Source organism: Mandrillus leucophaeus, unplaced genomic scaffold (genome assembly GCF_000951045.1).
Source record: "Mandrillus leucophaeus isolate KB7577 unplaced genomic scaffold, Mleu.le_1.0 Scaffold750, whole genome shotgun sequence".
NCBI lineage: Eukaryota > Metazoa > Chordata > Mammalia > Primates > Cercopithecidae > Mandrillus > Mandrillus leucophaeus.
This window is the reverse complement of record NW_012108142.1, coordinates 429,172-455,362: the sequence shown is the minus strand read 5'-3', so window position 1 is coordinate 455,362 and position 26,191 is coordinate 429,172. Positions and strand designations below refer to the sequence as shown.

General features: G+C 38.8%; 1 protein-coding gene across 2 annotated transcripts in view; it reads left to right on the top strand.

The window, feature by feature from the left end:
- Positions 1-26,191, top strand: part of MYO16 (myosin XVI) — a 655,611-nt gene that overhangs the window by 492,940 nt on the left and 136,480 nt on the right. For both annotated transcript variants that reach the window (XM_011966244.1, XM_011966243.1), the window contains exons 26-27: positions 171-251; positions 497-702. In XM_011966244.1, coding sequence (XP_011821634.1) covers positions 171-251; positions 497-702 — 287 coding nt within the window. The remainder of the gene's footprint in view (positions 1-170; positions 252-496; positions 703-26,191) is intronic.

The following is a 26,191-nucleotide window of genomic DNA, read 5'->3' as shown; positions in this document are numbered from 1 at the left end:
AGGGCTGCACTTTCCCCTGGACTCTGTGTGCCTGGCTCGCCAGCCCCTCCCCTCTCCCTCTACTCTCCCTCCCTTCCCCTCCCCTTCCCTCTCTTCTCCTTTCCTTTCCTTTCCTTTCTTTTCTTTTCTTTTCCTCCCTCCTTTCCTTCTTTTCTTTCTTTTTATTACAGTTATTAAAAAAAAAAGGAACTTCTACATTTCTTCAAAGATTGGAACGAGGAGATCCAGTCACCATAGCATCACAACTCAGGGTTAGTGACGTTTTCAGATTTCAAAAACTTAATGTATGTTTATAGTAACTAAAGAGGGTTTATGTACTTTTTTTTCCCATTTTTGGCAACAAAATGTCTTCAGAAAAAGTAAACATACACACACACACACAGAGTAAATGCATAATAAGATTTAAAGATATAAAGACTTTTTATTTAAAAACTGCTTCATATTTTTAGCTAGTGTCTCCTTTGGAGAATCAGTTGGGTTTTACTTCTCTCCTTAGAAATCCCTAACGGATATTATTGGAAAACTTCAGAAGTGCACTCCACACTTCATTCATTGCATCAGGCCCAATAATTCAAAGCTGCCAGATACTTTCGATAATTTTTACGTGTCTGCTCAGCTGCAATATATTGGGGTCCTGGAGATGGTGAAGATCTTCCGATATGGATACCCTGTTCGCCTTTCCTTCTCGGATTTCCTGTCAAGGTAAATTCTTCTGCTCTTAAAATCATCGTTTTAGCTGCTGTTCAGTGAACTATACTGACACTGACACTGACACTATTGCAGCAAGGATCTTCTGTTGTCTTTGTTGGCATTGCTTTTGTTGTTTACGTTTTCTTATCTCCAATAAACAAAATATTCTGGGAAACAATGAAAGACACTGACAAAGCTCACATAAAAAATAATTACACTGTACTGAGGACAGTGTCTTGGAAACCATTCTCATGTGTGGCTTTCAAAGCTTTCAAAGTGTGGCTTTCCTTGAAGTAAATTTTTATAAAATGATTGCATATGATACTCCCTATTTATTATTTAAAAGGAGAATATATATGTGATTATTTCCCCTTTTATATATGAACAAATATTATTGAGATCAGTGGTTGGCAAACTACACTCGTGGGCCAAATCCAGCCTACCACCTGTTTTTGTAAATAAAGTTTTCTTGGAACATGGCCACAATCATTTCTTTGCATATTATCTGTAACCACTTTTGCACTGCAGTGGAGATAGACAGTGTCCCATGGTGTAAAATATTTGTAAAATGTTCGTTATCTGCCCCTTTAGAACAGAAGTTTGTTGACCTCTATTTTCTTTAATAAATTCAGCTGAAAAACACACTGTGCACAAAACAGTGCACTCATTCCTAGGATAAACTCTTGTCATGTGGCCTCGTCTTCATGTCTGTATTAGCCCTTCTCTGATGGTAGCCTTATCCCAGCCATTTGCAAGACGAACCTAAACTCACCCAAAAGCAGTATCATCCCCTCAGGCTACGTATTTGTTTGTATGTATTTTATTTGATCAGAAACTTTAGTCTGATTTTAAGTAAATTAAAATCCTCACTGAAGAATCCATTTTAAATAAATTGGTTGATGGATAGTAACTTAATTTACAGATATATGCTACTAAGCACTATTCCAGGCCTCATCTTTAGGTACATTGTTGTGCTATACACTCTAGCTTGATGAATGTCCCAGTTTAGGCAGGTAAATGTGTATGCAAATAATGGCCATTCAGTGCTTGTAATGCTACAAAGGGTTGGAATATTACAAAGTGTTACAGACGCATAGTAAGGAGGTAATTCGGGATCAGAGATGGCTTTCAAAGATATTTGAAAGATATTACAATCCTGGTGAAAATAATGAGACTATCTGTTTTTAAACATTTAAAAAATAAAACGGGGTGGGCAAAAAGGAAATCAGAAGACATTTGGTAATTCTATATAAAATAAAATGAGATCTTAAAATAATACTGATGTAAACTAATATAAGTATTGCAAGTGTGAAATCTTGCATTTATGTTTAAAAATTAACGGTACAACTACAATATGAAAAAGTCTGTTTGATAAACCATTCATCCAAAAAAGAGAGATTTTAAGACTTTTGTTGACTAGTTCGATGCGAGCCACTATTTTGAGGAAGCTGTGAAACAAAAACAAAACAAGCAAGCCAACAAACTTAAATCACTACATTTGAAATATTTAATTCAGAACAAAGGGAATAATATTTAAACGATGACTAAAATTCTGTGTTTAATTTTTATAACATTTGTTTTTCCAGAAGAAAGAAGCCACATTTACTTATCGTGCATGTTGGTAAATTTTATAAAGACACATAGAAGAAAATAAACAACATATGAGTTCAGCTTGAGCCTTCCATTTTAAAGGGGTGATAGAATATCTTTAGAAGATAGAAGATAAGCAGAACCACATGGGGATGGATATATTTAAACTGTAGAATATGTATTTCAGATAGACAAGATATTTGTGTTTAAAATTTAGAAGGTGCTTGTAAATGAGATAATAGACATGTTGTCTCTTAATTTATAAGGAATAACTACAAAGTTGGGCTTACATAGAAAAAAAGAAAAGCTGGGTATAACACTTCTGGGGGTTGTTATGGACAGGAGTCTTAGTAGCTATCACTGACTGTTGTGGGGCTTTGAAAGGGACGGCTCTTGACCCATCTCTTTCTGGTCCCTTGGTGGACATCCCTTCATAGTCTTCAGAGATGCCAAGCCTGTTAAGAGCTGATATTTCTTACATTTTGTAGTGTGTGTATTAAAGGTCAGCCCTCCCACCTTCTTAAGTATAGATGGTCTTTGGTTTGAGTTTTAAAAACTGTTGTTGTGTAAGTTTAAAACAATAGAGTCCCCAGATTTATCCCAAACTTTCTGAATCCGAATCAACAGGGAGTAGGGACTGGGCTTCCCCTGGTTTGTAGCTCCAGAGATGATTCAATATGAAATAGAATGGAGAGTGTCCGTCCTAGGCTGAGGTCTCAGGAAGTGATCTGCAGTGTCCTCAGAGGGTGACAAGCCTGAAGACATTATGATTTGTTTAACTGTAGTAACTCCCTCTTTAGTGTTACTCAGAACAGCAGTTCTCTGACATCAGTGCACATCAGAATCACCTGGAGGCTTCTTAAACTATGGTTTCCTGGGCTCCCCCAAGTTCAGATTCAGTACATCTGGCAGAGGCCTGTGAGTTTTCATGTTTTAAAAGTTTCCAGCTGATGTTAACGTTGTTGCCATGTGGACCTCACTTTGAGAACCCCTAGCATGGAATCTCTAGTCATCTGGGGACAATGTTTTTGTTTTGTTTTGCTTCCCCCGAGCCAAATGTTGAAAGGGCACCAGTGCCTTGGTGATCAAAGCAAACTTGTGAGGAATGTATAATCTCCAGCCTCACCCCAGGTTCACTCAATCAAAATCTGCAAATTCATCACAATTCCTCAGTGACTGGTATGCAGTTGAAGTTTGAGAATCACTATCCAGCCTGACCTTGGAGACGTTGTAGGTTCAGTTAGGGACCACCATAATAAAGCTAATATCATAAAAAAGCAAATCACATGAAGGTTTTGGTTTCCTACTGCATATAAAAGTTATTTTTGCACTATCCTATCATCTGTTGTGTGCAATAGCATTACATCTAAAACACCATATGATACCATAATTTTAAAATATTTTTCCTAACTAATGCTAACAATGACCTGAGTCTTTCGCAAGCCATAATCTTTTTGCTGGTGGAGGGTTTTGCCTTGATGTTGATGACTGCTGACCCATCAGGGTGGTGGTTGCTAAAGGCTAGGGTGGCTGTAGTAATCTCTTAAAATGAAACAATCAAGTTTGCTACATCCATTGACTCCCTTTCGTGAAAAATGTCTCTGTAGCATGCAATGCTGCAACAGCATTTTACCCAGAGTAGAACCTCTTTCAAGATTCGAGTCAATCTTCTGAAATCTTACCGCTGCTTTACCAACTAAGTTTATGGAATTTCTAAATCCTTTGTTGTCATTTCAACAATGTTCACAGCATCTTCACCAGTAGTAGATTCTATCTCAAGAAAACACTTTCTTTGCTCATCCATAAGCAGCAACTCCTCATCCATTAATATTTGATCATGCGGTTGCAGCAGTTCAGTCACATCTCCAGGCTCCACTTCTAATTTTGGCTCTGTTGTTGTTTCCACCACATCTGCAGTTGCTTTCTCCACTGGCGTATTGAACCTCTCAAAGTCATCCATGAGGGTGGGAATCAACTGCTTCCAAATCCCATTAATGTTGATATTTTTACCTACCATAAATCACAAATATTATTAGGAGCATTTAGAAAGGGGAATACTTTCCAGAAGGTTTCCAGTTTACTTTGCCCAAATAAATCAGAAAAATCACTATCTATGGCAGCTATATCCTTAGAGAATGTATTTCTTAATAATTCCTCCTTGATCCATGGGCTGCTGAATGGATACTATGTTAGCAGGCATGAAAACAATATTCAATTCCTTCAGTAGTTTTTGGGTGACCAGGTGATTTGTCAATAAGTAGCAGTGTTTTGCAAGAATTTTTTTTTCTGAGCAGTAGTTCTCAACAGTGAACTTCAAATATTTAGTAAACCATGTTGTAAATTGATGTGCTTTTTTTCATATGTTTGTTGGCCGCATAAATGCCTTCTTTTGAGAAGTATCTGTTCATATCATTCACCCACTTTTTGATGGGGTTGTTTGTTTGTTTTCTTGTAAATTTGTTTAAATTCCTTGTATATTCTGGATATTAGACCTTGGTGAGATGGATGGATTGCAAAAATGTTGTCCCATTCTGTAGGTTGCCTGTTCACTCTGATGATAGTTTCTTTTGCTCTGCAGAAGCTCTTTAGTTTAATTAGATCCCATCTATCAATTTTGGCTTTTGTTGCAATTACTTTTGGTGTTTAGTCATGAAGTCTTTGCCCATGCCTATGTCCTAAATGGTATTGCCTAGGTTTTCTTCTAGGGTTTTTATGGTTTTAGCTTTTACATTTGTCTTTAATCCATCTTGAGTCAAAACCACAATGAGATACCATCTCACACCAGTTAGAATGGTGATCATTAAAAAGTCAGGAAACAACAGATGCTGGCGAGGATGTGGAGGAATAGGAATGCTTTTACACTGTTGGTGGGAGTGTAAATTAGTTCAACCATTGTGGAAGACAGTGTGGCAATTCCTCAAGGATCTAGAACCAGAAATACCATTTGACCCAGCAATCCCATTACTGGGTATATACTCAAAGGATTATAAATCATTCTACTATAAAGACACATGCACATGTATGTTTATTTCGGCACTATTTACAATAGCAAAGACTTGGAACCAACCCAAATGCCCATCAATGATAGACTGGATAACGGAATTGTGGCACATATACACCGTGGAATACTATGCAGCCGTAAAAAGAATGAGTTCATGTCCTTTGTGGGGACATGGATGAAGCTGGAACCCATCATTTTCAGCAAACTAACACAGGAGCAGAAACCAAACACTACATGTCCTCACTTATAAGTGGGAGTTGAACAATGAGATCTCATGGACACAAGGAGGGGAGCATCACACTCTGGGGCCTATCTGGGACTGGGGGTCAAGGGGAGGAAGAGCATTAGGGCAAATACCTAATGCATGTGGGGCTTAAAACTTAGATGATGGGTTGATAGGTGCAGCAAACCACCATGGCACATGTATACGTATGTAACAAACCTGCATGTTCTGCACATGCATCCCAGAACTTGAAGTAAAATTGATTTTAAAAATGGATGTGCTGTCATCCATGCTTTGTTACTCCATTTACATAGCAAAGGGAGAGTAGTCTTAGCATAATTCTTGAAGGCTCTAGGATTTTTGGAATTACAAATGATAACTGGCTTCAACTTAAAATTGCCAGCTGTATTAGCCCCTATAGAGTCAGCCTGGCCTTCGAAGCTTTGAAGCCAGGTATTGTCCCCTCTATAACTCTGAAATTCCTAGATGGCATCTTCGTCCAATAGAAGGCTATTTCACCTACACTAAAAATCTGTTGTTTGCTGTAGCCACCTCTATCAATTATTTTAGCTAACTGTTCTAGATAACTTGCTGCAGCTCTACATCAACATGTGCTGTTTCTCCTCACCCCTTCATGTTACGGAGACAGTTTCTTTCCTCAAACCTCATGCATCAACCTCTGTTACCCTCCAGCATTTTTCCTGCAGTTTCCTCACCTCTCTCAGCCTTCATAAAATTGAAGAGTCAGGGCCTTTCTCTTTATTAGGCTTTGGCTTAAGGGAATATTGCAGCTGGTCTTATCTTCTGTCCAGAGCACTCAGACTTTCTCCATATCAGCAATAAGGCAGTTTTGCCTTCTTATCATTCATGTGCCCACAAGAATAGCACTTTGAGTTTCCTTCAATAACATGCCTTTGCATTCACAGCTTGGCTGTTTGGTGCAAGAGATCTAGCTTTTGGCCTGTCTTGACTTTCGACCTACTAAGCTTAATCATTTCTAGCTTTTGATTAATCGTGAGAGATGTGCAACTCTTCCTTTTATGTAAACACTTCGTGACCATTGCAAGTTTATTAATTAGCCTAATTTTAATAATTCTGTGTTTCAGTGAATTGGGAGGCCCAAGAAGAGGGAGAGAGAGGTGGGGGACCTCTTGGTAGTTGGAACAGTGAGAACACACGTGACACTTATTAAGTTTGTTTTCTTATATCGGTGTGGTTTGTGGCACCCCAAAACAATTACAATAGTAACAGCAATGATTGCAGACCACAGGTCACCATAACAGACATAATTTTAATGAAAAGTTTTAAAACATGACAAGGATTACCCAAGTGCAAAACAGAGAAGTGAAGTGTGAATGTGTTGGAAGAACTATGCTTATTAAACCTGCTTGCTGTCGGGTTGCCACAAACCTTCAATTTGTGAAAAAGGCAATCTCTGCAAAACACAGTAAAGCAAAGCACAACAAAATGAGGTGCACGTGTGCAGGATGTGAAATGGGATTTATCTCACTCAGCCAATATTAGAAAGGTGCATTTAGTGTATTTTTCTCTGTTTCTTCGTGTTGTTAGAGTTCCTTAGATCTGTGACATCAAAGATTCTCTGCATTACAGGAACCCTTAGTGATTGTCCAGCGTAACCTTTGTCAGCTACATGAATATTTCTAACCATTATTCCAACAGTTATCCAAATTGCTCTATTTCCCCAGAAGAGAGTGGAAAGAGAGAGAGAGAAAGAGAGAGAGAGGGAGGGAGGGATGGAAAGAGGGAGGGAGAAAAACAGAGAGAGAGAGAGATCATATATCATAAAATTAGAAAATTCTTTTTACCTTTGCTTTTGTATACTTCCAAGTCAGTTTTATATACGCTCTATTAGGATTACTCTTTTGCTAAAATAGTAAATGCAATTAATACTTAAAAATTAAGTGTAATTTTTATATGTTTACAATAGACTATAACTTCTTCTAAACGAGGATCGTATCGTATTCATTCACAATGCTTGTGCCTTGTTGGTGTTTAGCAAATTTTTTCAAAATGAACTTGGCATTGGAGATTAAATGGTCATTGATTTTAAGGTAATATTTCTGCATAACAGAGATCATAGGCATACTGTAAAAAGTACAGTGAGTAAAAAGGAATACTGAGGATGGGAAATGATACTTTTAGGTAATTCTTTGCATTTCTTTTAGCATTCCCTTATTTAAAATAAGATGTGATTTCTTTTTCTTATTTTTATCTGTAATGACTTATCAGTGGAAATGGAATTACGAATTTATTTTAAAGGAAATTTGCCCATATCTCTCTTACATTTAGGATGCCAGTCTGAAATAATATTACAAAAAATATTGATTCATAGATTATAGTTCCTGTAGAAACTGAAGAATTTAAGTAAGATACAATCAACATACTGTTACATCAAGAAATAGCATACTTTAATATTCCTTGAGTATTCAAGAAGCTCATCCACTCTTTGAAATGCCCCCAGGCAATGGAAACATCGTTATAAAAAACAAAGCCTAGAGTTGTAATTTAATATAAATTTTTGGTTGTTTGTTTGGTTACCAAAATTTCAGGTAACAGAATGTACTACCCCTATGCAAAATATTTATTTTCTATTTATATCACCTAGTCTGAACTGCCAGAGAATAAAAATCTATCAAAGCAAATGACTTCATTAAGTATACAAGAAAGAATATGATTACCACAAAAATCTTGAACAAAAAAAAATGTCCAGTTTTGCAGTTGGGAAGTAAGCAATCACTGATTTGAACAGGATGTATTGTTTCTGAAATCTGACATGACAATAAATGTGGATAATGGACATTTCTTGGACTTTGTAGGTGGACATGAGGTTGTAAATTTGCATCATGGTATCTTGGCTTTAATAACTGTCCATCATTCCAAGTCTTTCTAATTGAAACTGGAGGATTGCTTTAGTTGAGAGGGTACTATTTTGATTAAATGTCGAAAAGTATGCTTGTCAATTTTTTTTCTGTATATTCCTTGTGTAATACAACTTCAGAGTGGAATGATAAAGACTTAAGGACTCTGTCTCCAATGGCCAGAGACTTCACAAGTTTGGAGACAGGAGGAACAATAAAAGAAGCAGCAGGAAAATTATTATGTGCAAATTATGGTACATAATTGGATTGCCTACAGCTGTGGACTTACTGTGTCCTCCTCTAAATTCATATGTGCCTTTATTTGGAGGTGGAACCTCTAAGAATGTAACTAAGGTTGAATGAGGGCATGAGAATGTGGCCGGCACAAGAATGTGGCTGGCACCTTGGCCTTGGCCTTCTCAGCCTCCAGAACTGTGAGAAATAGATTTCTGTTGTTTAAGCTGCTCAATCTATAGTACGTTGTTATAGCAGCCCACCCAAAGTAAAACAGCCACGTTTGTGTGTTCATTTGGTGTCAATAGGCAGCAAAGCTATATATGTTGCATTTGGAAGTTTTGGAGCTAAGTTTATGTTACTTGATAGTTGTTGTGCTGATGGAAGGAAACATGCCTTACCAGAACATACCATATGGTTTCAAAGATTTTGAGGCATCGTACATGTCAATCCCGTCATCTTTTCTACCTTGTTTCCTTTATTGCTCTTCAAGGTTCACTCAGGTATCCTCTCCTTTGGAAGACATTTTATAAAATCCCAGATAAGTTGGTGTCTTTAAGGTTCAAAATGTGTTGTATAATATAATTATCACATGCCTATTAGAGCGTGCTGGAAATATCCATGTATGTGTTCATTTAAACCACTAGACCAGAGGTTAGAAAATGACAGCCCAAGAGACAAATCTGGCCTGCCATCTGCTTCATGTGGCCTGAGAGCTAAGAATATTTTTTACATTTTTAAATGGTTACATTTAAACGGTTATATAAGTACCTATATAATATCCGCAGTTTTGCCTCTTAGCATGCAAAGCCTAAAATATTTACTCTCTGGCCCTTCACAGGAAAAGTTTGCTTATCTCTGCCTTAGACCATAAGAGGGGTTTGCCTGGCCTCCAGCAAGAAGCTGGTCACCCTTCCTGCCTCTGCATCCAAATTCTGTGCAACTGAAGGAAAAAATCTGATCTAGTCTTCAGTAGATCTCAATAATGTTCTCTAATGTCGGTCTCATTCTTCAGTTTAGGAGACCTTCTACTGATGACACTGTAAAAGCCAGCTTCCACCAGTATGTTCTGTAGAACAAAAAAATCCTAAATCAGTGGCTTGCAACAGCAAATGTTTATTTCTCTCTTGCATTGCATTTGAGTGTGGTTTAGAAGTAGCATGCCTAAGCTCAAACCAGCTCCAATCTTTGCTGTTGTTGTTGTTCTTGTTTTTGTTTTTAATGGGATTCAGCTTTAAAGACTAGCCCAGATCTAGGATATACTCTTCCTGAGTCATAGGGAGGACCAAAAAAAAGGCTGAATGAGTGTTACAGAGGCTACTGAAGTGTGGCCTGTGTCATTCCCAAGTATCCCATTGGTTAAAATCAGTCGCTTGGCCAAGACCAACATAGATAGCATGGAGAAGTGCCCTCCTCATAGGGATGCGCTGCAAAACATGTAACAAAGGGTTGGAAATGCATCAACTTCTGGCTGAATTATCTGTTATTGTGTGTTGGCCCATCCCCAAACTCAGTGGCATAAAACAGCAATTTATATTTTCTCTCCATGCTGTGAGCTAACCGGGATTAGTGGGCAATGCTTGCTTGGGGTCTCTTCTCCAGTTGCAGCCATATGGCTGAAGAGGTGGGTGTTAGCTAAGTCCTGGCTGGGCTGGGGTGAGCCAAACTGTGGTCTCTTCAATCCTATGTCTGGTGCCTCTGTTCCTGCAGGTGACTCTGTCTCTAGCAGAATAGCCCAGACTTCTTACCCACTGGGTCAAGTTTCCATGGAGAAGGAAAGAAGCTTGCAGCCTTCTTAAAAGCTGGGCCTGGACACGGCACAGCAGCACTCTCCCTGTATTCTATTCATCAAAGCACTTAAACCCAACCCAGATATATTCAATGGGGAGCATCCATGTGTAGCACCAATATGAGACAAGCTACCATCCTTTCAAATACAGAACTCACAAGTGATGGGAAATAATAAAACCCTTCCACAGCCATGCCTATACATAGGAATTATTATTTTCATCTCTCCCCAATATGTATAAGTTAATTTAATGTGTTGAATAATATAAAACCATGTATTTTTTTTTTCAAAATTGTAGAATTGAGAGAAAGGGTAATAGGAGGCCATGTTGGGAAAAAAAAAAAAACAGAGAGAGAGAAAAGAAAGGAAAAAAGGACAGCTTTGAAAAGTCCCTGCAGGAGATGTTTTACATGGTCTCAGCCACCTTTCCCAAAGCTGCCTTTATCACCCTGTATGCTTGTGGCATTCTCATTCATACGTCTTTGTTTCCAGTGGTCACCAAGGGCTGTGCCAGAATTGTGGTCCTATGGCTCTCTCTCAAGGTGTCACTCCTCTCCATCTTAATCCCAGCTTACGAGGAACAAACATTAGAGTCTTAACTCCAGACCCGGGGTGGCAAGCTTGCATGTGTCACATCCATCATTCATTTAAGGGATTATTTATGGTTGGCAGGGAAGAGTAGGGTAACTAAATGGAGAAGTTTACTATTTAATGAGGAGAACTTATTTGGAAAAGACAGAAGGACTTGTCAATGAAAGCACCAGAGGGTTGGCTATTATGCTTGGCATGGTGAGGGACCGTGAGCTGTGTTTTTAGATTGTTACTGGATGAAATCCCTCTCAGAAATAGCCCAAACCATTTAGCTTGCCTAAATGACACAGTTGTTGCTGAAAAGCCTTGCTGTGAAAGGACACATCCATGATGTTAAATTGGGTGTTCAGAGAGAGGGATGAAAGAAGACACACTTCCATCTATTGGATTAAAGCTAACGGACAGTGGCTACCCAATGAGGCAGACCCTCGCCAGAGAACAGCCTGTGCTGGAGTCTTTTAAAATTCTGCCTTGTTACATGTTGGAGATGCCAACTACTGTCAATGCATCCTTTAGAGAAGTGTGAATTAATAAGGTCAGGAGATATTAAATATTCTCAACAGCTTGAATTGGCAAAGGATAAACTTTCTCCAAGGTAATTTTGCCACATCTAACCATTTTCTTAAAGCTGAACTGTCCTTGAGTGTTGGCTGCTTGTTTAAGGTTTAATGAAGTTTGAGAGGAGAGAGGACCTGTAACTTTTCAATGAAATGTATAAGATGAGAGAGAAGCTTAACACTTCCAGAAGTCGCTTTAGCTTAAACATAATAAATTATATCTTTACTGAGAATTTGTTATGCTGCTCAGTGCATTATAGATCATAAGTTTTCCCATATTCTACTTCAAGGATCTGCACACTTTTTGTATAAAGGACCAAATAGTATGTACTGTGGACTTCATGGGCATGTGGTCTCTGATCCAGCTGCTCACCTGGGCCTCTCCAGCAGAAAGCAGCAGTCACAGTATTTAAACAAATGGGTCAAGTGGTGTTCCAGTAAACTGACAAAAACAGGAGGTGGCTGGGGGCTCTAGGGCAACTAAACCTTGATCTAGTCCCACTCATCTTCTTTCTAATATAGTTGGGGAAAATTTTTTAGAAAAACAGACGATATGAAAGGCGACCTTGCTGTTTTGTTTCATCATGTGGCTGGGATCCTAATTTCTACTCTACCAAGTAGTATGATCCCCCACAACAGCATCCACTCATTCATTCATCATTAATTTCTTCAATCCTTATTTGCTCACTCTTATTTCATACAAGCAGTTTACTAAATCAGAATGTCAGTGTAGCTTAGGAGTCCACATAAGCGCGGCATCAGAGTCGTCGTCATGGATCACCACTGTGTACCCGCTGTGAGTCAGACTCCACACTCTTCACTGTATACTCACTATTCTTCTCCTTATGATAACCATTTAGAGTAACTACTCTCATTATGTAGATATTTGTTATTATGTAATTAATATTTGCCATAGCTTCGATTTAATGTTTTTCCAAATAACATTTATCAGTATTTCCTAGGCAACGAGCACTGTGCTAAACCCTTCACAAGCATCATCTCATTTAATCCTCAAAGCACTCGTGTAAAGTTGATTACTGCCAGCATTTCTATTTTACAGCTGAGAAAACTGCAGTTCCCAGGAGGTAGGTCCAAAGTCTCGCACGTCATCCCTAAGGGTGTCTCTAACCACTGCAGAACATGAGATTTGTACTGACATTGGTCCTGTTCCAAAGTAGTTGTTGGTTCCACTTCCACAGTGGCGTGCTGTTTCTGAGGCTTGACTGTCATTAACATCCACCCTCAATTGCACAGGCACGTCAGAATGGCACTGTGACATCAGGTGAAAAGAAGGCCTTGGAGAGTTCTAAAATTCAGCTGTGGGCCTTATACTCTGGATTGCCTTTGGTCTGCTTCCTGAAAACCAACCCATTTAATTTTGTAGAGTTTCCTGGACTGCAGCCAGTCCCATACCTCTCACCCACCATCCCACAGACTCATTTGTGGCATAAGGCAGCTGGGTATGAAAGGAGGCTGGATCAGTCACAACCTTTGGAAAATCAGCTCAAAGAACAATAAGAAAAGCGATGTTTACAAATGAAGGATTGTACATTTTTGCTTAAAACAAGGTGAAAATGAAAATAAAAAGTCTTTAATAACTTCCTAACAACCTAACAACCTCGGAAACAAATACCCAAAGCTGACCGGCCCAAATGATATAAAATGAATATATAATTCCACTGAGCAAACGTTCAATACCAAACAAATGAAATGAAGGTGATTATCCTGGTAAAATAAACGGAGATCTGTTTGCAATCCTAATTCAATATTTTGGGAGTTACAATGTACTTTTAACACAATTGTGAAGTCCATAAAAAAATTTAGTCCCAGAATTCTGAATATTTTTATTAAAAAAATGCAATATCAGATTTTGAATCTTGGAGCTTGGAGAAGGAGAGGGAAACAACTGTTTCTTTGCAAGCAGTTTGTTCACAAGTTTTCTTCCCTAGATTAATGATTAGATTAGTCTACCACTTCACCTTCCTTTAAGAAGTGGGAAAGGTTAGAGAGTGGCCCAGCAGGTCACTCTACCTCCACCTCTAAGGAAACATCAGACCAGAAGTTTCTCTGTCTAGTGTTCTGCCATGTTTTACTTTCTGGAACTACTGGTCTCATCCAGTAAACTTGTAGTAATGGGCATGGCTATACCCCTGGGGGGATATTTAGTCTTTAAGAACATTCTTTCTCTTATCTTCACGAGCACACCACTGCTTCATTGTGTATCCTTCTAGGACCACTAATAAGCAATGAAAAAAAAAATTTTTTTTTTTGAGGTGGAGTTTCGCTCTTTGTTGCCCAGGCTGGAGTGCAATGACACAATCTTGGCTCACTGCAACCTCTGCCTCCCAGGTTCAAGCTATTCTCCTGCCTCAGCCTCCGGAGTAGCTGGGATTACAGGCATGTGCCACCATGCTCAGCTAATTTTGTATTTTTAGTAGAGACGGGGTTTCACCATGTTTGTCAGGCTGGTCTCAAACTCCTGACATCAGGTGATCCGCCCACCTTGGCCTCCCAAAGTGCTGGAATTACAGGCGAGAGCCACCATGCCCAACCCAGCAATGTAAATTTTGTATCCAAAGAAACTGAAATGGGTCATAGTCAACAATGGGTTACTGTATCGATCTCCAGGCCACTCTACATTCAAGGCTGTGAATTCATTCTTTCCCATCCCAAACCTTGCCCTGACACATTGTCCAGTGTAGTTCATCAGGGATCCCGTAACCAGAATAAATGAAAATGTTAAAATAAAACAAAAGAGCAGTTCTAATAATAAAATCCCAATAGCCTAGATATCCCTCCATATTTGACTGGAAGTCTGCTGCCATTATTAAGTTCCCAGTGAGAAATGAAAGTTCAAAGATTAATGTACTTTATAAATTAAAGTCCAGAGATATTCAATTCCAATGGAATTGAAATCCCAAATCTGATTATCTTGCCTTTCTGAGTTAAATGTCCAAAATTTCATATGCATAAGTTAAATTATTGTCCCCAAATCATCCTTTGCATTTTCTTATTTTACTCAGTCTTAGCTAAAGAGGTTCCAGACATCTTGGTAGAGCTGAGACACTTCAGCATTGTAGTCTGAGCTGTCAGTTATTGTATTAGCCTGCTTGGGCTGCCATATCCAAATAACAGACTAGGTGGCTTAAAAAACATTTGTTTTCTCACAGTCTGGAGGCTAAAAGTTCAAGATTAAGGCACCAGCAAGCAAGCTGGCATTTAGTGCGTGCTTGCCCCTCATTTGTAGAGGTCCGCTTTCTCACTGTGTGCTCATATGACTTCATGGCTTTTCTTTGGTACTTGCATGCCATGGGAAGTCAAGACGGAGGTCAGGGGAGTGCTAGCTCTCTCCTGTCTTTTCTTATAAGGACACTAATCCTATTGGATCAGGGCCCCACCCTTATGACCTAATTTAGCCTTAATTACCTCTCAAGGGATCTATCTCCAAATCCAGTAACTTTGGGGATTTAGCGACTTCAACATATGAATTTTAAGAGGTTGCAAGCATTCAGTCCATAACACTCATCTCAATCGATGTGGCTAATCCAGGGCCTCACTTGTCTTAATTCAGTGCCAAGTCTCTCATGATCCTTACATTGAGAGTCCAATGAATAAATAGTAGGCACAACTATTAGAGTACTAATCTCACAGGCAATTAATTTAGAAATCTGCCTCTAGTCTTCAGAGCAGCATATTGCCAGCAGAATTATTCTAGAATCTAATACTGTATGTGGCTAAAGACAATGGTGACTTTATAGTGTATGGACCAAACCAAGACATGTTTTATAGTAAAACAAGGAACAATTAATAATTTTGCCAGGAATACAGGTATTAAACTGGGACTGTCCTGACAAAGCAGGACATACAGTCATCCTATCTTTCTACTACTCCATCTTCCCATAAGTCTCATTGGATTTCATCACCAGGATTCTGTATTCTGTAATTCCCGATAGACTCTCAGCTCCATCGTCTGGCATGTAGTGGATGACCAACAGATATTTGTTGAATGGACTAACACACAAACGATTAATGTTTCAGTTTTCTGTATAGTTTTAGAATTGAGCTCTAAATTTTGTGTCTTAGATGTAATGTTTATTGATATCCCATACAAGACATATCAATAGGCCTAAATAGTTGTTATTATCTTACCAGCTTAAAAAGTTTGGTTTAACTATGAGTAAATGTTTCCATTTTAGGGTAGCCATTTACACTTTAGAATGAGATAATGATCCAAGGTTTTGACATTGGGCGGGTTAATAATAGTCTTTCTCCCCAAAAAAGAGCCCTGATTCATTTTCTGAAATATCTACCCATGTAGTAACTATGAAATGAGGCATAGATTAGTACTTCTATTTTATATCTTTTAAAGGTTACATTTGATTTTTCTTTCTTAGGTCTTTGAAATGCTTTGTTAACTGACAGCATTCTTTGTGATATTCCCAAGGTGAAGCATCAATTTATACATGGAAATATGTTTAGGGATAAAAACATCAAATCACAGTGGACACTGTATTGGTGATCTCATGTTTAGGTGAGAAGCTATTTTTAACTAAGAAAAATTCAGTTATAGCTGACCCACTTTACAGTATTTCCACAGAATACTCACGGAATGCTCTACTACCAGCTACATCATTGTGAGACCCTTGCACTTAAACTTGAAAACTTAGTTTTGTGGCAGCTTAAGTACTCAGTACTTATATTATATGACATAAAGATGTCCACTTTTAGCAGAATCTATTCTGGAATAAAAATAATTTGTTTTATTGTCTAGAAATTCATATTTTTTAAAACAACACATCATTTGCTAAAGAATGAAAAGGATGATGACAACGTGTTTTCAAACTTTTAAATAGTATTCTTATAAATATTTTCACATTTATGACAAAAACATCTATTTTTTCTAAGTTCTCAACTACTGTCTCCACAGTTATCAAAACTTGGATCACTTTATGTTAGAAAGAAACTTTTTATATATTCAAAACAATGAAATGTTCAGAAGAATGAATGCTATTACAAAGTGTCCTGAAAATTAGCAGTGCATAGAGTGAGGGAATAAGGAAAATAATAGGAGATATGTTGAGCCACCTCCGTCACTGATGAATGATGAGAGACAGGGGCAATGTGACCTTTTTCCAGCTCTGATCATTATGACACTGAAAATCAGATTCCCATTCACAAATCAGAATGCAACATGTGGCATTCATCAAAATTATGTTCTCTGTTTTGAACGCACTTCTTCTATTAAGTCTCTACAAGGCTAAGAAATAGAAGTAACCGTTTATACACTAGATTTAGTAAATCAGTGATTATTTAACAATAGAGTAAAACATGAAAGTTATACCTACACTTTTTTTTGTTGGTGATGACCTACACATAGTTTAAAGATTGTCTTTCATAGAATTACCAGGAAGAGACTTTTAAAGAGGAATCATCACAGGAACTAGTAAAATATCTATTGGTCTTGTCCTAGTGAACGATATATTTGAGGCAAGCATACACTCAAGTAATCCATTTTCTATGCCCAACACACCCCCTAGCTAAGACCAATGTTAATGCCATAATCACCTTCCCACATTTGAATGAAAAACTTCAGCACTTAATTGCATATTTTATACTTGACTTTAGTTCTTTATTGTACTGTGATTATACTGCCAATAAAGCATACACATTCTGATAACAGGAAATATATCACCAGTGAACTGGGTGTTGAGGAAATGCAGACCTTGATTGAAGGTTCATCTCAAAACAGCTTCTGTGCTCTAGTTGTGTTTCTTGTTTCAGAAGCTCATCAGCTTCACAATCCAGGTTAGGCCCTCTTGGTAAATCTCTCAAGGTGCATGTTCACTTTCAATTTTTACAATCAATGTTATAAAGTACCTTGGAAATTCAGTGGTAGCAATGTCTTTTCCCATTTTGGGTCTTTGTCATTGGAATAGAAAATATTTGGAATAAAGATTTGCTCTTCCCACTATCCCATAATATCTTCTCACAATCTTATCTAGATGCAAGCTGAGTGATATTTACAAGCATCCCATTTTACACTGTGTCCCCTCACCTTTCCCTGGGCCTGGTACAAGGTTACTTCCTCATTAATTATTGTTTTGCTCTTGAAATAATTAATACAGATTTCAAATTATAATTTGAAAATTTCCAGGGAATCCTCTTTCTTCTCTTGCCACTCTTAATGGTTATAAAATCTGTGGCATTACTTACACACACACACACTCACACAACCCAAGCATTCTTCAGACCAACTTGTTTAAATCAGTGCCTCTTAACCATGGCTGCTCAGTAGATGTATGAGGGCATTTTGCAACATGGATGGCTGAGTTGGGCCTGTGCAGTAGGTAAGGTTGTGGTAAGACATATAATATTTCAGATAAACAACAAATGTCAAAGACTAAAAAAGCAAGATTATGTCTTAAGGATGCTGTGACATTTCCTGGTTGAAAATTTGAAGCATTCCTTGCCCCTTTGTCTTTTGTTTCCTTCCATTCTTTACTCTCATCTCCTTTCCTTTCTTCCTTCAACAAATATTTATAGATTGTCTGCTATGTACAAGGAATTCTTAACTACAACAGCTAATTGAGTGCCTTTGCAGTTCTTATAGACTACATTAGGAGATTCAAATCCATTATTTTTATAAGATACATTTCAATTTTCTATTTGATTTGTCTTAATTATTGTTAAATATTGAGTATAGAGTGAAATTATGGAATATCTTTTTTTTTGAGACGGAGTCTTCTCCTGTTGCCCAGGCTGGAGTGTAATGGTGTGATCTTAGCTCACTGCAACCTCTTCCTCCTGGGTTCAAGTGATTCTCCTGCCTCAGCCTCCTGAGTAGCTAGGATTACAGGCACATGCAACCACTCCTGGCTAATTTTTTTTTTTTTTGTATCTTTTTAGTAGAGACAGAGTTTCACCATTTTGGCCAGGTTTGTCTCAAACTCCTGACCTCGTGATCCACCCACCTCGGCCTCCCAAAGTTCTGTGATTACAGGCATGAGCCACTGTGCCCGGCCCATAGAATATCTTTATATCGGTGATCTGTATTCAAATTATTAAAAAGCATGAAGAAAAAATGAATTCCTTCATTTAGTGTACATTTTCATCTTTGTCCCATTATTTCAAAATAAGGACCATCTAAGCCTAAAACACATACAGAAATACATGCTTTTAACCAATAGACAAGTACATGCTGATGTAGAAATAGGGTAATTTGGTGTGTCAGTTTATTATTAGGCCACTAACTGCCTGTGCTATGTATTATCAATTTTTTCAGAAAATGTTATGCACATTGACCAAATAACAGATGTTCTTCTGCCCTTCAGCATATCCTAGTGAGACTAATCCTCACAGGTTAAATATATTCATAACTGTAACATCCAAAATGTAGCACTTATCCAATACAAGGGAATAATATGAGTAGTTTTGCTATTGGCGAGACACTGTGAAAGCGCGCATTATGTAATCTCATCTGCCTGGCACTTTGGTGAGCTACGTTGTGATTCCTATCAAGATCTCAAGCTCGGCTCACCTGAGAACATTTTCTTTGCTTTTTCCACCACGGGAAGGTACTCCTTCAGTGTTTACTTTTGTGCAAACTATACATCAGAAGGAGAAAGCATTTTGGTTTTGATGGTAGTCATCCAGGACAAATTTTTAAAGTTTCTCTGAATTATTTTCATGAATGGACATTTAATTTATTTATTTTTGACAGTTTTATTGAGAAGTAATTGACCTACCTTCACCTTGTTTTTGGTAAAGAAAGCAATTGTGTTTTTACATAAACATACACCCATGAGCCCAAGATGGTAATATCTATCACCTCCCCAAAAATGCTTCAAGCCCTTTTATAGTGTCACTTTCTTACCTGTCACCAAGTTCTCATCCCCAGACAAGCATTGATATGCTTTTGCCTCCTGTATTGGTCCATTTTCACACTGATATAAAGAACTACCTGAAACTGGATAATTTGTAAAGAAAGTACGTTTAATTGACTCACAGTTCTGCATGGCTGGGGTGGCCTCAGGAAACTTACAATCATGGCGAAGGCAAAGGAGAAGCAGGCATGTCTTATGTGGCAGGAGGCAGAGAGCAAGGGGGCAAGTGCCACACTTAAGCCCTCAGATCTTGTGAGAACTCTCTACCACGAGAACAGCATGGGGGAACATCCACACTTACACCATCAGATCTCATGAGAACTCAACATCGGGAACAGCGCGGGGGAACTGCCGCACTTACACCATCAGATCTCATGAGAGCTCACTATCATGAGAACAGCATGGAGGAACTGCCACACTTACACCTTCAGATCTCATGAGAACTCACCATCAGGAGAACAGCATGGGGGAACCACCACCCTTTGTCACAAGAACAGTTTGGGGGAACCACCACACTTACACCATCAGATCTCATAAGAACTCACTGTCACAAGAACAGTTTGGGGGAACCACCACACTTACACTCTTAGATCTCATGAGAACTCATCATCAGACAACAGCTTGGGGGAACCGCCACACTTACACCATCAGATCTCATGAGAACTCACCATCAGGAGAACAGCATGGGGGAACTGCCACACTTACACCATCAGATCTCATAAGAACTCACTGTCACAAGAAGAGTATGGAGGAACCACCACACTTACAGCATCAGATCTCATAAGAACTCATTATCACAGGAATAGCATGGGGAAACCGCCACACTTAACCATCAGATCTCATGAGAGTTCACCATCAGGAGAACAGCATGGGGGAACCACCCCATGATCCAATCACTTTCAACCAGGTCCCCCCCTCAACATGTAGGGATTACAATTCAACATGAGATTTGGGTGGGAACACAGAGCCAAACCATATCACCTCCTATAAATTAATTTCATTGTCTATTTTTTAAATAAATGGCACTGTAAATTGTGTACTCTTGCGTCTGGTTTCCTTCACTCAGCATCATAATTTTGACATTCATCTATGTTGTTATAGTCCATTCTTTTTTATTGCCGAGTCTTAATTTTGTATATTTACATACCCATTGATAGATATTTGGGTTTTCTCAGTTTTGGGGTTATTATAAATAGAGCTCCTATGAACACTGGTGTACAAGACTTTATATAGACATGTTCACTTTTTGAGAGACTGGGGAAATTATAGGAGTAGAATGGCTGAGGCATAGAGTTAGTATATGGTTATGGTTTTTAAAAACTGCCAAACTGTTTTCCAAATTGATTGTTCCCTTTGTCTTCCCATCTCCTCTCCAACATGTGGTTTGATCCAGTCTTTTACATTTTTGGCATTAAAATGAATTTACACCAGCATTCTCTTGTGATTTTTCTTTGCATTTCTCCAATGACTAATGTTGAGCATCTTTTTTTTTTTTTTTTTTTTTTTGAGATGGAATCTCACTCTGTCACCCAGGCTGGAATGCAATGGCATGGTCTCGGCTCACTGCAACCTCCCCTCCTGGGTTCAAGCGATTCTCTCACCTCAGCCTTCCGAGTTGCTGGTACTACAGGTGTGGCTAATTTTTGTATTTTTAGTAGAGATGGGTTTCACTATGTTGGCCAGGCTGGTCTCAAACTCCTGACCTCGTGGTCTGCCTGCCTCACCCTCCCAAAGTGCTGAGATTATAGGTGTGAGTCACCGCACCCGGCCTGAAAATCTTTTTATGGGCTTCTTTGCCATTCATACATCTTTGGTGAATTTTCTGTTCAGGTATGTTGCATAAATAGTATCATGTTGACTGTTTTTTCAAGTTCTTTATATATTCTGAAGACACATGTGTATTGGATATTCAATTGGCAAACGTTTTCTCCAAGACAGTGTCCTGTCTTCTACCTTGTGAAAAAGACTGTGCAGAATTGCTATGAATTTTTTCTTAACTGTTTGATAGAATTTATCAGAGAAACCACTTGGGTGTGAAGATGTCTTATCTGGAAGGATATGAACTGAACTCAGTATCTTTAATGATCTATTTGTAGTTTCTGAGGAATTGGTCTTTTTCATCTAAGTTGTGAATTTATGTGAGTGGGTACCAGTGGGTACCAGTACTCCCTTATTATCCTTTCAGTGTCTGCAGGGTCTCCAGTGATAGCCTCTTCTCTTTTCTCTTTTTTTCTTTTCCAGTGTTGGTAGAGTTGTATTATGTTATTTATTTATTGAAAGAAAAAGCTTTTGATGTATTTTCTCTGTTGTTTTCTGTTCAAACAATTAGTAAATTGATTTCATTAATTTCGGCTCTTATCTTGATTATTTCATTCCTTCTTCTTAGGTTTATTTAGTTCTTTTCTTTCCTAGTCTAAAAGTAGAAGCTTAGATTAGTGATAGGAAATCTTTCTTCTAATATAAACCTTTAACGTAAACTTCCCTATGTTTGTTGAACACAAACACAGAATTGATGGTGTGTTCACCACGGCCTGGAGTCCAGGCAACTTTGCACCCAGAAGTGGGCATTAATGCAAACAGAAACAACTCTAGGAGAAGCCTCTACTTCAGGCTCAAGACGCAGGACATGGAACTCCTGATGCTCCCAGTGTGTGGGAATACCATTTCTTATTTCCTACACTCTTCCATGCTCCATCTCAAGAAATCCCATAGCAGAGGGCCCAGAGACACCTAACGCTCTGTGAGACTGCAACCTTCCTCTTCCGTCAGCAGGGAAGTGGTCCTAAGAGTGGGGTGGACCCCTGGGGCTCTTTCCCTCTTCCAGTCAGCCTGCAGCATGGCCCCAGCTATACATGCAGTCAGGATGAGTGCGCAGCAGAGATGGAAAATGAAGCCCAGATTTCAGGCTGGAGGGCAGAAAAGTGGAGAATCTAAAAGTAAGACTAGGAAGGATGAGAAGCTGTGGAAACTGACTCTCTCTATATATTTTAACAAACTCATAGGCTTGCCTCCAAGCTGCAGTGGCTAGATCTTATATTATTTTATCTACATTCTTCTCAGCTCAATGTATGTATTTATTTACACTTTTTTATTTTTATTTTTGAGATGGAGTCTTTCTCTGTCGCCCAGGCTGAAGTATGGTGGCACAATCTTGGCTCACTGCAAGCTCCACCTGCTGAGTTCAAATGATTCTCCTACCTCAGCCTCCCAACTAGCTGAGACTACAGATATGCACCACCATGCCCAGCTAATTTTTGTATTTTTAGTAGAGATGGGGTTTTGCCATGTTGGCCAGGCTGGTCTCGAACTCCTGGCCCTAAGGGATTCGCCTGCCTTGGCCTCCCAAAATGCTGTGATTACAGGCGTGAGCCACTGTGCCAGGCCTTTATAGATATTTTTAGGGCAATTGCAGATACATTATAGGACTGAGCTGCAGGTACAGAGATTTCTTCTAGACCTTCCCCTTCCCTCAAACCCACAGCCTCCCCTGCTCTCAAAAATCCCCTACCAGAGGGTTAGGTTTGCTATAATTGACGAATTTGCATTGACACATTATTATCACACAGAATCTGTGGTTTGCATGAGCGTTTACTCCTGGTGCTGTTCATTCTCACGTCATTTGTGGAAGGTATTTTTATGAGAAAGGCATTTTAGGTCAACATATCTTTCTTTTAGTATTTTTAAGATTTTACTCTTCTGTCTTGCACTTTTTCCAGGAAGAAAGCTGCTGTCCATCTTAACTTTGTTCTGTACACAGTATATCTTTATTTCCATATGCTCTTAAGATTTTCTGTATGTTACTATGTTTGAGTAAGCACTTTGGTGTAGTTCCTTCATGTTTCTTGTGCTTAAGTTTCATCAGGCTTCTTAGATCTTTGAGTTTACAGCTTTTGTAAAATTTGGACATTTTTTCAAATATTTTTCTATTCTCCTTTCTATTGTTTCTCCTTTAGAAATTACAATTTCATGTGTATTAGGTATTTGAAGTCCTCCCACGTGTCACAATTCTCTGGTGATGTTTCTTAGTCTTTTTTCTCTATGTTCATTTGGGGTAGTTTCTCCTGCTATCTCTTCAGGTCCGCTAACCTTTTCTTCTGCAGTGTCTAATCTTCTGTTCATCCAATTCAACACATTTTTTTGGGTTTCAATTATTGTAGTTTTTGTTTCTAGAAGCTTAATTTGGATCCCTTAAAATTCTGCATGTCTGTAGGCTAGGTGCAGTGGCACACGCCTGTAATCCAAGCATTTTGGAAGGTCAGGGCAGGCAAATTGCCTGAGATGAGTTTGAGACCAGCCTGGGCAACATGGCAAAACCCCATCTCTACTAAAAATACAAAAAAAATGACTGGGCATGGTGGCACACACCTGTAGTACCAGCTATTCAGGAGGCTGAGGCAGGAGTATTGCTTGAACCCAGGAGGTGGAGGTTGCAGGGAGCTGAGATCTCGTGCTACTGCACTCCAGTCTAGGCAACAGAGCAAGACTCTTTAAAAAAAATTCTGCCTGCCTTTAACATATTAATTTTTCTTCTAGTATCTATTAGTGTACTAATTCCATTATCTGTGTAATTTCTGGGTCAGTGTTAATTAATTTTTCTCTTTATTATAGATTGTATATTTCCACTTCTTTGCATGCCTAGTAATTTTTGAATAGTACCAGAGTTTTAATTTGTCAAGTGATGTACATTTTTATACTTCTATTAATATTCTAGAGTTTGATCTGGGATACAAGTCAGTCAGTTGGAAACAGTTTGTTGTTTGGAAGTTTTACTTTTCAGCTTTGTTACATGGAGCCAGAGCAGAATTTAACCAAGGGCCAATTATTTCTTAGTACTGATGCAAACCAATTAAGTTTTGTATGCAGTGCCCATGCGTTATGTAGGTTTTTACTCTGGCAGATGGGAACAGCCCTTTTCCCTTCTGTCCCTGCCCTGGGGATGGTTCCCTCTAATCCACTCTGGTGGTCCTTTTCTGGGACTTAGGTAATCTATTCATGGGTGTGTACTGATACGTGTTCTGCTCATGACTTGAGAGGAAGGCTCTGAAAATCTCTGGAAATTCCTATCTGTGCAGCTGTCTCCTTTTTGATTCTCTGCTCTGAAACTCTAACTGGTTGGTATCCCTCATCTCTCATCTCTTCCACCCAGAGATCTCCAGATTTCATTTTGGTTCCTCTCTCTGTGTCAAAGCCCAGAAACTTCCGTGAAGTCAGCTGGGGCAGAGTTAGGGATTAATTCATTTGTTTTCTGTCTCTCAGGGGTCACTGACTTCATTGTCTGGTGTCAGATAACCTGGGGAGCCATTGCCTCCTACTTGTCCAGTTTTCAGTTGTCTCCGGAGGGAGGGCAAATCGGTGACTATTGCTCCATCTTGGCTACAAGCAGAAATCTGAGATTTATTTATTTTTTATATGAGTTCCCTACTGTATGGGTTTTTTTAACTATTAAATTGCCCCTGGAACACTGTACAGCCATAAAATTGAATGAAATAGTGTCCTTTGTGGCAACGTGGATGCAGCTGGAGGTCATTATCCTAAGCGAATTCACGCAGGAACAGAAAACCAAATACTATGTGTTCTCACTTATAAGCGGAAGCTAAGCATTGAGCACACATGGACGTAAACATGGGAACAACAAGGACTGCAGACTAGGGACAGGGAGCATGGGTGGAAAAACTACCCATCATGTACTATGCTCACTACCTGGGGGACAGGATCCATACCCCAAACCTCAGCATCACACAGTATACCCATGTCACAAACCTGCACATGTACCCTTTGTATCTAAAATAAAAGTTAAAGTAAAATTGAATAAAACAAATTGCTCCTGGTGATTTGGGGGGACCTGCAATTCTTATTATGGAGAACTTTCTACAATGATGGTTTTTTGTTTGACCACTTTTCCTTTTTCTTTTTTTTTCTTTTCCTTTTTTTTTTTTTTTTTAGATGGAGTCTCACTCTGTCACCCAGGTTGGAGTGCAGTGGCACAATCTCAGCTCACTGCAACCTCCATCTCCCGGGTTCAAGCGATACTCCTGCCTCAGCCTTCTGAGTAGCTGGGATTACAGGTGTGTGCCACCATGCCCAGCTAAGTTTTGTGTTTTTGGTAGAGACAGAGTTTCACCGTGTTGGTCAGGCTGGTCTCAAACTCCTGACATCATGATCCACCCACTTGGGCCTCCCAAAGTGCTGGGATTACAAACCTGAGCCACTAAGCCCAGCCTGAACACTTGTATTTCTTAAGATAATTTTTGATAATGTGTATAATGTTTTTCTATATGGATAACTGTTTTCCTGCTTTGATTATTTAGATTATGTATACCACCTTTTCCTAAACAGACATATCTCTGTACAAAAATTAACATAGAGCAGCTGGTATTTCATAAAATGATGATGCTAGACTTGAGTTTTGGATAGGAAGTGGAGGCGAGTCCTATATTTGTTTGAATGTGCATGGATTTTAATTAAGTTAAAATTAAGCATACTAGAAATTGTCCAGGAAGCTGATGGCTTTTATTCTTTTTCTTAGGAATATCTTGGGTTGGGAGCTTTAATGACCAAATGGTCAAAAATGCATTTATTTCTGTAGAGTTCTGAACAGAATTCTGAACATTCTGTGCCCCCCTTTAAAAAAATAAAAATAAAAAAAGGTGCTTTGACTCAGGACAAACTGCCACCTTCTTTGTCCACAGTAGATTGTAGGAATTAGCAGGAAATCCTCTATTCTGTTATTGATGATCTACCAGTGCTTTAACCC